The 13,926-nt window shown below is 39.5% G+C and overlaps 1 protein-coding gene across 1 annotated transcript; it reads right to left on the bottom strand.

Annotated features, from left to right (window-relative positions):
* Positions 1-10,580: 10,580 nt before the first annotated feature.
* On the bottom strand, positions 10,581-13,352 carry LOC103698956 (putative disease resistance RPP13-like protein 3). The gene has a single exon (XM_008781006.4). It carries the CDS (start codon positions 13,350-13,352, stop codon positions 10,581-10,583), a length of 2,772 nt encoding a protein of 923 aa, XP_008779228.4.
* Between the last annotated feature and the right edge of the window lie 574 nt (positions 13,353-13,926).

The raw sequence follows: 13,926 nt of genomic DNA, 5'->3' as shown, positions 1-13,926 counted from the left end.
AAGTTCCTGTTCATTTAATCAATTCACAAACACACATCCATTCCCTTTTCCACTTTATTTCCGACCTAGACTAACCATGGTCACGTTTTCAGCCCGTGACAGGGCAATCAATATAACATGGTTAGTCCATACTACCACATCCATAAATCCAATTATGCAGATATAGGTTATACACATACATGCATCCATCATAATACCAATCACAAGCCAACACGATCAAAATATAATTTAATATAAACTATTTTTGCTTTGTCGGAATCATAGCATATCAATATATATGGTGCAAAAATATTTATATCATGCAGGATTAGCGTACAAGGATTCTTACCCTTTATTGAAAACTCAGACAACTAATCACCCGCCCTCACGGCGATCTATGAACCGGAATGCGCAGGACTCTGCTCAGCGTCCTCTCGTCTAATAGATTGTTCCCCTACAGAACCAAGTCATCATTAAAATTTATCAAAGATATATAATGATCTAGGACCCCTGTTTAATTCTCTAAAGGGTCCTCTAAAATCTAGCATCCCAAGACTATCTAGAGTCCTCAAAGCCATGATCTCCCCGGATCCAAGTGTAAGGAGAGAACCCAACTAGAGAGAAGCCATGATCTAGAGTCATCTTATTATTATTTTAAATATATTAAGAGGAAGGGAATGGGAAGACCCTTTCCCTTTCTCTCTTCTTCCTTCTTCCTGACGGAAAGGGGGAAAGGGCGCTTGGCAGCAGGCGGCCCACGGCCGGCGACGCTCTCTGGTCGTCGGCCTGTGGTGGTGCCGGCGGTGCCACGCCCGGCGACGGCCGGCCGGAATGAGAGAGAAGAAGACCGAACAAGGCTCGGCTTCTCCATCAATCCGGCGGCTTCCCGGCCACATTCCCAAAGAGATAATGGCCAAAGACGATGGAGGAGGAAGAGAAGGTGCTCACCTTGCCTCCGGCGAGGTCCTCCCGACCGGATCGACGGTGAATGGTCCGATCGCTCCCGCGGCAAGGTAGAACTCCAATCTCCCCTCTTCTTTTCTTTTTTTTTTCTTTTTTTTTTTGGTTTGTGGGAGGCTCTCGGTTGATGCCCTAGGAAGGGAGGGAGGAGATCCTTGGCCTGATTTGGTAGGGTTTTATCACCCTATAACTTTCCTTCCGGTGGATTCGGGAGGAGGGGAAGGCATTTTGAAACAGGGGAGGGAGGGCATTTCAATCGGGAGACTCCCTCCCCCTTTTTTCACGTTTGGGCCGCCCTTGCTCAGAGGCTGGCCCAAATCCAAATGGGGGCCCTTACATTCTTCCCCCCTAAAAAAAAAATTTCGTCCTCGAAATTGACATACCTGAGGTTTCAAAAAGCTGTGGGTACTTGATTTTCATCTCTTCTTTGAGCTCCCAAGTAGCCTCTCTTTCCGTATAATTATTCCATTGTACCTTTACAAAAGGAATAGTTTGGTGTCATAGTACCTGATCTTTTCTGTCCACCATTCGTACCGGAAACTCCTCATAGGTCAAATCCTCCTGAAGATGTAATGACTCATATGCTACCACATGACTCGGATCTGTGACATATTTCTTCAACATTGACACATGAAATACATTGTGCACACTAGATAAAGTCGGTGGTAAAGCCAGTCGATATGCCACATCTCCAACCTTGTCCAAAATCCCAAACAGACCAACATACTTAGAGCTCAATTTACCACGATTCATCAAATCTCATCACTCCTTTAGTGGGTGACACTCTCAAAAAAACGTGATCCCCAATTTAAAATTTCAGTTCTCTCCTATTATCAGCATAACTCTTTTGACGACTCTGAGCTATACGAAGTCGTTCTCTGATCACTTGCACCTTATCTATAGTCTATTGCACTATCTCTGGGCCTAATAATTTTCTCTCGCCCACATCATCCCAACAAATAGGAGATTCATGTTAAAACATTTCAGATCTAAGACCAACCAAGGAATCATCAACCATTAACGGTAAATTTAAGATGTCCAAGATTCTCCCAAAAGTTGTCGACAATAGAAGAACCCACTGGTGAAAATTAAATAGCTACCTCTAGATCATCTCTATAGAATCAATACCATTCTCCTCTACTAGAAACTAACTCAAGTGTTCCATCATAATACCTTTTAGATCAGATATTAATGTCCTTAACCAGTTTCAAAATAACTCAAACCACTACACTTCCGTTGCGCACTCTGATTTAATTCATTAAATACTCTAAAGCCTCTAAATAATTTATGACCGAAATATCACTTTGTACTAGGAGTAAGAAAATCCAAATTTTAGAATTTTAATTGAGCGGAACCTCTAGATCTGTCTGTCTCAATTTATGTAGAGTATACTAACCATAACTAACACTCAAGCCATTAATCAAGTTTAAAGTCAGTACATGATCTTCACAACTTAGAATCCAAAATATTTAGGTTTAATTAACTTTGGATTTCCTTAGCAATTCGATTAGACAATCTACGTTGATCTTCTTTTCAAAAAGATTTACTTCAAATTCAATAGGTTAGAAGTCATTGAGCCAATACACTATGATTAGAAATTAACTCTATCGATCTCCAGATCTTTCTTCACCATAATTCATGGAAGCATCTCATGATCGAAGTCTTTACTCAATATGGCATTTATTAGTGGCTTCATCAACAATGACAAAAGATCCCTGCTCAAATCTTAAACCTAGGCTTGAGTTTTAAATTAACACATCAAATAGTCTTCTACAATTATAAGTAAAATCCAGTAGCCCAATCCAAACATGAGAATTCAAATAATTAGAATTCCCCTGTCAATATGCATACTCTATTGCCTCAAAATAATCAAATACATCAATAGGAAATAGACCTATTTGCAATATCCAACATGCCAACACCAGATATAATCCACATACATATTCAACTTCGAAGAACATTCCTTTCAATATTATGAAATCTTCTTAGCTCACTCCAATACTATGGAAGATCTACGTACAAACCCCACTCTAATAATTAGCAGCAAAACTAAAAGTACGATCACATCAAAACCCATATCAAGTCTGAACTTCTAGGTCATTTAAATAATATCTGAACATGGTATAACCGATATACCAATGTTGACCTTCCTACACTAATCTTAGGTCAAACCTCTCTTATCATAATCAAAGACAATTTATACTTTCTTTCCACACTCATCGAAAACCAAACCCGATGCATACATTTAATCACAATGCCCAGTAATCTTACACCTTAAGCATTGAATTTAATTGTCATGTCCCAAGTGATCATAACCTTAAGCTATGATATATTTCTATCACAATCCCTAGTGATCTTAAACATATGCTCGGATTCCAATTTTGTCACTATCCCCAATGACCTTAAACCTCAAACTCTAATGCCACTAAGGCCATAGTCCCTAGTGGTCTTAAAGCTTAGATTACAATATCATTCCTATTACAATCTCAAGTGATTATAAACCAAGGCTCTGATAGTTTTTCTATCATAATTCCCCACTCACACTCACCTGAACATAAACCCTAGGATACCTTAAACCTTAAGCTCTGATACCACTCTGTCACGCCCCGAACCCAGCACCCGGGTCCGGTATGCAACCGGCCGCATGAGCCCTAGAGCAGTGCCCTAAAGATCATGCAAGGCCTATGATTAACAAAAATTTCAATAAATCCACAAGAAATTGATAATTCAAATAGACAAATTCGACATGTCCAAATAGACAAATTAGTTCAATTACAAGATCTTCAAATGTTTATCGACATCAAAGAAGGATAAACAAACTAACTAACTAATGACTCTGGTACTCGCACTCTGCGCCCATCCCATCCAAATCTATGCATCCTGCAACTCTGATTAAAAAAAAAGAAGAAGAGGGGGTGAGCTTTACAGCCCAGTAAGAATCCCTACACATACAAACCTACACAATAATAATATAAATTCGAAACCATGACAAATTGATGCACATTTTATGAAATCATAAACAGTTTCTAAAAGACTCAAATAATCAATATAATTATGTACATCAAGCATCAATGAAAGTCCATATTATACATCAAACGTCAATGAAAGTCCAGCCACATAAGAATGATATAGTATATAATAGCCTATAAATCACTATGACTGTTTTCAATGCTTTTTCTTTCCATTCCATGTTAACTTGATCCGGATCAATTATCTTTCCGACTTTGGGCTACATCCCGGTCACGTTTCCGGCCCGTGACGGGGCAATCGATAGTATCACATTTCCGGCCTGTGACGGGGCAATCGATAGTATCACATTTCTAGCCTATGACGGGGCAATCGATAGTATCACATTTCCAGCCTGTGACGGGGCAATCGATAATATCACATTTCCAGCCTGTGACGGGGCAATCGATAATATCACATTTCCAGCCTGTGATGGGGCAATCAATAATAACGAGATAAGCCCAAAGTTTCTGTTTATTTAATCAATTCACAAACACACATCCATTCCCTTTTCCACTTTATTTCCGACCTAGACTAACCATGGTCACGTTTCCAGCCCGTGACAGGGCAATCAATATAACATGGTTAGTCCATACCACCCCATCCATAAATCCAATTATGCAGATATAGGTTATACACATACATGCATCCATCATAATACCAATCACAAGCCAACACGATCAAAATATAATTTAATATAAACTATTTTTGCTTTGTCGGGATCATAGCATATCAACATATATGGTGCAAAAATATTTATATCATGCAGGATTGGCGTACAAGGATTCTTACCCTTTATTGAAAACTCAGACAACTAATCACCCGCCCTCACGGCGATCTATGAACCGGAATGCGCATGACTCTGCTCAGCGTCCTCTCGTCCAATAGATTGTTCCCCTACAGAACCAAGTCATCATTAAAATTTATCAAAGATATATGATAATCTAGGACCCCTGTTTAATCCTCTAAAGGGTCCTCTAAAATCTAGCATCCCAAGACTATCTAGAGTCCTCAAAGCCATGATCTCCCCGGATCCAAGTGTAAGGAGAGAACCCAACTAGAGAGAAGCCATGATCTAGAGTCATCTTATTATTATTTTAAATATATTAAGAGGAAGGGAATGGGAAGACCCTTTCCCTTTCTCTCTTCTTCCTTCTTCCCGACGGAAAGGGGGAAAGGGCGCTTGGCAGCAGGCGGCCCACGGCCGGCGACGCTCTCTGGTCGTCGGCCTGTGGTGGTGCCGGCGGTGCCACGCCCGGCGACGGCCGGCCGGAACGAGAGAGAAGAAGGCCGAACAAGGCTCGGCTTCTCCATCAATCCGGCGGCTTCCCGGCCACATTCCCAAAGAGATAATGGCCAAAGACGATGGAGGAGGAAGAGAAGGTGCTCACCTTGCCTCCGGCGAGGTCCTCCCGACCGGATCGACGGTGAACGGTTCGATCGCTCCCGCGGCAAGGTAGAACTCCAATCTCCCCTCTTCTTTTCTTTTTTTTTTTCTTTTTTTTTGGTTTGTGGGAGGCTCTCGGTTGATGCCCTAGGAAGGGAGGGAGGAGATCCTTGGCCTGATTTGGTAGGGTTTTATCACCCTATAACTTTCCTTCCGGTGGATTCGGGAGGAGGGGAAGGCATTTTGAAACAGGGGAGGGAGGGCATTTCAATCGGGAGACTCCCTCCCCCATTTTTCACGTTTGGGCCGCCCTTGCTCAGAGGCTGGCCCAAATCCAAATGGGGGCCTTTACAAAAAGAAAAGTAAGGAATATAATAAATTTTCTTTTCCCCTTGTTTGGAAGTTTTATACGGAAAAAGGAAGTATTTTCCTTTCTCTTATTTGAGAGTTCGGAGAGAAAAAAAAAAGGAAGGGGTAATTAATTCCCCACCCTCCAAAAGATCCTGCTATAACAAAAAAATCTAGTTGACCGGTCTTAAAATCTTCCGTTCAATATCATTACCAAGTTTAATTCCCATTCCTTGAGCCCCTTCTATTTTAAAAAAAGGTCAAAAATGCCCTTGCCCTCCTCATCTCCCATTCTCAGAAGGAGAAGAAAAATACCCTCTCCTCCGACCACGGCCCGCCCCCGCCCGAGCTCCCTCCTGTGACCGCCTCCGACCCCGGCTCGCCTCCTCCCGAGCCCCCTCCCGCGACCCCGCCCCCGCCCGAACCCCCTCCTATGGCCGCCACCGGCCCCAGCTCGCCCCCTCCCAAGCTCCCTCCTGCGGCCCCGCCCCTTCCCACGGGCCCACCCCCTCAAATTACTGACAATCAACTTAAAAAACAATTATTGGAATTTTTACTAGAAAAGAACCCAAATAACAGAGAGTCGTCTAAATTGATACTCCCAAATAAAGGATATCAATTTCATGAAGTTATAAATAGACTTAATAAATTTAACATAAAAGAAAAACCTGCTTCTTTAGCAGACTTAAAATATGAAATAAATCAGTTAAAATTAGAAATATCTATGTTAAAACAGGAAAATAATCAGTTTTCTGCTAGAATAACCAGCTTAGAAAATAATAGAGAAAATCCTCAAAAAGAGTTTCTCTTAAAAGAAAAGAGAAAGGCTATAATTCAGGAAACAGATGACCTTCCTAAAAATTTAAACATATTGAATCAAATTACATACCAAAAATGGTATATAAATATTAATCTAGTAATAAATGGAACGTTTATATTAGAAAATTCTAAGGCCTTAATTGATAGTGGAGCAGATTTAAACTGTATCCAAGAAGGACTAATTCCTACGAGTTATTTTGAGAAAACAGTACAGGCGTTAACCTCAGCCAGAGGAAATAAATTATCAATTAAGTATAAAATACCAAAAGCATATATATGCAATCAAGATATTTGTTTTAAGACGTCTTTTATTTTGGTTAAAAATTTAACACAAAATATCATTTAAGGAACCCCTTTCCTTAATGATATCATGCCAATAACAAAAATAGATAACTCTGGAATTTATACAGAGATACAGGAAAAAGAATTAGTGTTCTGGTTCATCACAAATCCACAAACCAAGATGGTTAATGAAATCAAGGACATACTCATAAAAAAGGAAAATCAATTAAATTTCTTAAAGAAAGAAATAAATATGTATGATATAGAAGAAAAATTAAAAAATTCTTACAATAAGGAGAAAATTAGAAAATCAGTTCAAAAATGAAGTTTGTAATGAGCTGCCCAATGCTTTTTGGGAAAGAAAAAGTCATCAGGTTAGTCTACCTTATGAAGAATCATTCGATGAAAAGAATATTCCTACTAAGGCTAGACCAACCCAAATGAACCAAGAATATCTTAGATTATGTAAAGAAGAGATAGAGACACTCCTAGAAAGGAGACTTATAAGAAAATCTCATTCTCCTTGGAGCTGTACTGCTTTTTAAGTCAATAAAAATGCAGAAAAAGAAAGAGGAAATACAAGATTAGTAATCAACTACAAGCCACTGAATAAAGTATTAAAATGGATAAGGTATCCATTACCAAATAAAAAGGATCTATTGGATAGATTGAATGAAGCAATTATCTTTTCAAAATTTGATTTGAAGTCAGGATACTGGCAAATCCAGATTAAAGAATCTGATAAATATAAAACTGCATTTACAGTACCATTTGGTCATTATGAATGGAGTGTAATGCCCTTTGGATTAAAAAATGCACCTTCTAAATTTCAGAAGATAATGAATGAAATCTTTAATAATGAAGAAAATATCATTGTCTATATAGATGATGTTTTGATATTTTCCAAAAATATAGATGATCATATCAAACAACTTAAACATTTTAAGATGTTAGTCCATAAAAATGGCCTGGTCATATTAGAGAGAAAAATGAGTTTATTTCAGACTAAGATAAGATTTTTGGGACGTTATATTTCTCAAGGGAAAATAGTTCCAGTAGAAAGAAGCATAGAATTTGCATCCAAATTTTCAAATGAAATAATCGGTACTAAACAACTTCAAAGGTTTTTAGGAAGTTTAAATTATGTATCTGACTATTACAAGAATTTAGCAGAGGATACTGCAATCTTATATGGGAGACTGAATAAAAGTCCAGTTCCATGGAGTAAATTGCATACCGAACAGGTAAAGAAAATCAAGTTAAAGGTAAGAAGTTTACCTTGTTTAGCAATAGCTAATACTAATTGGTTTAAAATTGTCGAAACTGATGCATCAGATATTGGATTCGGCGGTATTTTAAAACAATTAGATCCAAATCTCAATAAAGAGATACTTGTGAGATATACTTCTGGGAAATGGAATCCCACTCAAATGAAATATTCTACAATCAAAAAAGAGATGCTTTCAATAGTTAAATGTATTTTAAAGTTTCAGAGTGATCTGTTAAATCAACAATTCTTGTTGAGGATAGATTGCACAGCAGCAAAACAGATCATAGAAAAGGATATTAAGAATCTAGTTTCTAAACAGATCTTTGCTGGATGACAGGCACAATTGTTGTCTTTGATTTTAATATCCAATACATAAAATCTGAAGAAAATTCTCTTCCTGACTTTCTAACACGAGAATTTCTGTAGGGATGATTCCTCTCAGAGGAACATATGCTCGAGGAAGAAATTCTTCTCGAGAAAATAGGGGACGGAGTGCCAATGCACTTCCCATGAATACAGCGAATTTGCTGTTTCATAGAGAACCAGAAAGAGTATCACAGATGGTGGACTTAGCAACCTATCTTAATCAGCAAAAGCAAAGAGAGATTGAGCAACAGCAAAATGCTACAAGAGAAAATCTCTCTTCTACATCATCTTCTAAACCGACGATGAAAGTGGTGCTTCAAGAAAGTACTATTGACACCTCATTCTTGCAAAATAGTTGCGAAAAGATTATCATGTATTTGGGTCAAAATGATATCCCGCAAATGGATGACCCATGGTGCATACGTCAAAAATATTTTGACGATGAAGGATATCCTTTAATGGATGGTAAAACCAGACAGATGATGGAGAAGATATTACTCCTCACTGAATCTGTGGAAATTACTCATAATTTCCATAATAATAATATAAATAATTTTATTAATTATAGTAAGTGTACTATCTGCAGGATTATACAACCACAAGAATGGGGACTGGATCCTAATAGGAGTATGTTGATAAAAAAATATGGTCATGAAGCCACAACCACCTACTGGGACTACATCGAAGCTTTTACTAACATGTTCTATTATGAAAATCCCAAGAAAAAGCATTCTTGGTTTTTGCAGGTACATCCTGATGTCCTGGCCAAACCCATTCCAGGATGGTTCAACAAACGGTGGACTTTCTTTGGGCCTGAGATAAAAATATTGCCTAAAGAAATATCTAAGTTCTTTGAAGAATGGGTTGATATTCATCCAACCATCAATAAAATGATAGATGACCAGATATGTACTGGAACTTGCCCGATGATCTATTTCATTGAAAATAGAATTCCGTGGATATGGAAATGGACTTTGTCCACTGGATTTGATTGCGACAATATCCCAGTATTAAACAGGAATGCTCTTTACAAATGGTGGGTTGGCATGCCCAAAGATAAATTAGATGGTATAATTATTACCATTAAGGAAAATCTTTCTGCTTATAAGGAGAAAAAAATATTTGATTCTCCTCAAAATTTCAGTAATAATGATGATAATTTATTTATGTCCATGAAGCATAAATTAAGCAGGAGATATCCCAACATTTCAGAAGAAGAAATAAAGGCAAGATGCCTTGAAAAAATTAAAAAAGAAAACAAAGAAAAAAGTTAGTGAGCAACACTAGCTCGGAAAGTAACATAATATTAGAAAATAGTGTCTAGATATGCTAAGCAAATGATAAACCAAAACAACAGTTTACAAACATAATATTAACTAGGAAAAAAATTTATTTTCATTAAATCTCAATGAATGTCTTTTAGAAATTTACTTTTCATGAACTATTAATAAACTCAACATCAGATAATGGCCACATAACTTAGTGGCATGGATCAGATACTGAATAATAGGCATAACAAATATAAAGTACACTAGGTACCAGATAACAGATATCAAATAACAAGCATTACTCTAATTACTTGTGGCTCGATATTAAAATTAGTTTATCAAATTACAAATTGATAGAACAAATTAATTTAAAGCAAATTATTAACAAAAACACTAAGAAGTGTTATGTTACTTACTTGCCATAGCGAGAAACTCCAGCGCTCTCCTTCGCACGCGAAGCCTAGCATGTTCAATTAATCAATACAAATTCAGTGCATCGTTCATCAACCATCATAATAAATTATTTCTAAATTCCTAATTTCAGCTTTAATGTCCAAATTACTTTTAGCTTTAATTTTTTATCCCACTTAATTTGAGACTACATAAATGAATAAAAAAATAGAGTTTTGACTAGAGCATAAAACAAGTAGATATAGTACGTAAAGAGTAATCACTAGTAAGGTCAGCAGTACTTCATTGAGTTAAATAGTCTTTTATCTTAATCTAGAGGAGGTAAAGAACTTTACAATCAATTTTCTTAAGTTCTGGATCAAAAGTGTTAAAACTCAATCAGAATTTGCGCAATTAGAACATTCAATCATGCAAGAAGTTTATTCCATTAGCAGTATCTCAAGGGATGGATATAACATAGGAAAGGGAGGGGAGAGGGAGCGACTTACATGAATTCAATTTCGTTCGGCAAGTCAAAATGAATGGAGGGGATGTGTCGGACCTTGTACGCATCCTCATTTCTGACCCTTTTGTTGAACTCATAGGACATATCTCTCAGGTCCAGTTCTCGAAGTGTGGTCACGTGCTGCAATCCCTCAGGAAGCATCTTCAACTTCTCGCATTTTGCGATAGTTAAGTGGGTTAGGCTAGGCATCGCCCCAGCCTTCACTCTCCATTCCTCTAAACTATGGACACCAAATAATACCAATTGTTGTAGTTGAGGAAAGCCTCTAGTAGAAGAACATGACATGCTCTTCCCTTTGTATGCATACGCATTTAGTTGAAGAAGCCTGAGGTTTGGTAGCTTGTCCAGCACCGGCATTGGGTCTTGCTCGAATTCAGAATGAATTAATACGAGCTTGGTGAGGTTTGGCGGGAATTGACTGCTATCTGGGCACTGCTGCTGTTGTTTGAGTGACAACCGTCCCCATAATGTCAATGAACGGAGCTGGTACAGGTTTGGTGTCTGAGCAAAAAGGACATCCCCAGGGATTATACGTTCGAGCAAAATCAGAGACAACGAGACGAGGTTGTCCATTTGCTTGAGTGCTTTTTCGAGTGACTCCTCAAACATTCTATCAACTGCTTTGTGAATCTCCTCCATAGTAAAGCTTGGTGTAGTAACCAATTTTTTGATGAATCTTATGCCTCGTAAATGGACAATATCCATAGCATCCAGACCAAATTCAGACTCCTCGATTTGCAGAGTCTGCAAGTTTTTGTGATCACCACCTATCGGTGCGCTTAGAAACATGTATAGATTAATATATACGTGCCTCAGTGTCCGGATTTTCCAAAATGATTTCGGAAGCCAATAAATGTATGTACCACTCACATCCAGAGTCTGCAGATTCAGGAGATGTCGGATGGAGGATGGCAGTCTCTTCAAACTAGTGTTTCTCAATCCCAGATATCGTAGATGAATCATGCTGCCGATCTGTTTCGGTAACTCCTTAAGATCTCTTGTGCCCTCGAGATCCAGCACCCTTAATAAGTTTAACCCATTCAAAAATCTTCTCCCATTAGTCAAAATCAAATTGAAGCCCAGCAGAGTGCGGAGATGTGGTGAGGAAACAGCAACCTCGTCATTTATACGATTGTGGAAAGCCGCACGATGACTCCATATAGATACTGCCATGTTGTCACTGCTGCAAATTTGAAGAAATCCATCCCTTCTGGCTTCCGATTGGCCAAATTCCCGTAACAGATCATGGATGCGTATGCTCTTAACCTGCCCGCCAGCCTTGCTTCTCTCGACAACCTGGATCATGCACCTCTGGACCAAATTATCCAACCAAACTCTAGCAGTTTCTTCCATTGTCCTTCTCTGCTCCTCCGGTATGAAACCTTCGGCGACCCACAACCTCACTAATTTGGAAGCAGAGATAATGGAGTCCTCTGGAAACGCAGCGATGTATAGAAAACATGGTTTTAACAGATACGGCAAGTCATTGTAACTTAAGCCCAATATATTGAAGCACTTCTTTCCATCTGGACCATCTTCCCAATTCATGCTCTGAGCTACACTCCACCATGCATCATAGGTAGAATCTTTTCCTGACAGAAGGCCCCCTAACGCCACCAGTGCAAGAGGAAGTCCACCGCACCTCTTTGCAAGTCTCTTGGCCAATTCCTTCATATCAGCGGGGACATCTTGTTTTAGTGGAAATGCCTTCCTACACAAGAGTTCCAAACTCTGTGTGCCATCCAGAGTGTGCAGTTTATATGGAGGAAAGCTTGACCTGGCACGGTTTGCAACTTCCATCTCACGGGTAGTAAGCAGTATTCTGCTGCCGTTGTTTCCATTAGGAAAGAATGGATACATTTGTCCCCAAACGTCAACACTCCATACATCATCCATCACAACCAAATACTTTCTGTCTCTTAGGAAATCACGGAGCTTCTCTCTCACTTCTTCTTCACCCATCTGCTCTAAGTCTTCTTCAGTAATTCCTGTAGTTGTTTCTTTCTTCTTTTTTATTCCCATTACTTTTTTCATGACGTCCTTCGCTAGCTCGATAACTCGGTAGCTCTGAGAAACTGAAACCCAAGCAGAAGTATCAAAATGTTCTTTAATTGCAGGGTCATTGTACACTTTACTTGCCAGGGTGGTCTTGCCTAGCCCACCCATACCCACTATAGAAATTACACATCGTGCTTTCTCATTCCGATCAAGCAATCGACACATTAATTCTTTCTTATCATTCTCGAAGCCTATAACATCAATGTCATCATCATCAGAGTGAGGAGAGGATTCTCTGAGTGATTGCCCACTTTGATCCACTGCACTACTTTTACCTAGATTAGCAATGCCATATGTGGCTCTGCTCTCAGAGAAACCACGGATCTTTTCCTTTATTTTTTCAAGTTTACCACCAATTTCATGTAGGGTAATCAATTCACGAGGTTTGTGAGAGTACCTTGACATGGTGCCCATGAAGCCTCTCCTTTGGTGTCGCCTCTCGCCCATGTACTTGATGGTGCCTATGACGTCTTCTATTTCATATGCTACACCGCTCATCTGCCTTATCCAGATCTCCACTCTTTCGTCTCCCCTCCTCCTCCTGGACTCGGCATCTTTGAGGAAAACTTGCAATAGCTGCAGCTGTGTTTTCACCCATTCGACCTGATCTCTCACCCCACGCAAAAAAGCAGCTTCTTGTACGAGAAGGTTGGTAAGCTGAAAGACGACTTTGGCAACCAGAAACTCAGCCATATCTCCTTCCCTCTCTCAACCCAGATGCTATCCGTCACTAACCCTCCGTCTGGGGGTTTTGGGGAGAAAACAGAATAAAGAAAAACTTTAATAAAGGGGGAAAAGAAAAGTAAGGAATATAATAAATTTTCTTTTTCCCTTGTTTGGAAGTTTTATACGGAAAAAGGAAGTATTTTCCTTTCTCTTATTTGAGAGTTCGGAGAGAAAAAAAAAAAGGAAGGGGTAATTAATTCCCCACCCTCCAAAAGATCCTGCTATAACAAAAAAATCTAGTTGACCGGTCTTAAAATCTTCCGTTCAATATCATTACCAAGTTTAATTCCCGTTCCTTGAGCCCCTTCTATTTTAAAAAAAGGTCGAAAATGCCCCTGCCCTCCTCATCTCCCATTCTCAGAAGGAGAAGAAAAATACCCTCTCCTCCGACCACGGCCCGCCCCCGCCCGAGCTCCCTCCTGCGACCGCCTCCGACCCCGGCTCGCCTCCTCCCGAGCCCCCTCCCGCGACCCCGCCCCCGCCCGAACCCCCTCCTATGGCCGCCACCGGCCCCGGCTCGCCCCCTCCCAAGCTCCCTCCT

The sequence above is a fragment of the Phoenix dactylifera genome, unplaced genomic scaffold (genome assembly GCF_009389715.1).
Source record: "Phoenix dactylifera cultivar Barhee BC4 unplaced genomic scaffold, palm_55x_up_171113_PBpolish2nd_filt_p 001077F, whole genome shotgun sequence".
Lineage (NCBI taxonomy): Eukaryota > Viridiplantae > Streptophyta > Magnoliopsida > Arecales > Arecaceae > Phoenix > Phoenix dactylifera.
This window is presented reverse-complemented; position numbering and strand designations above follow the sequence as displayed.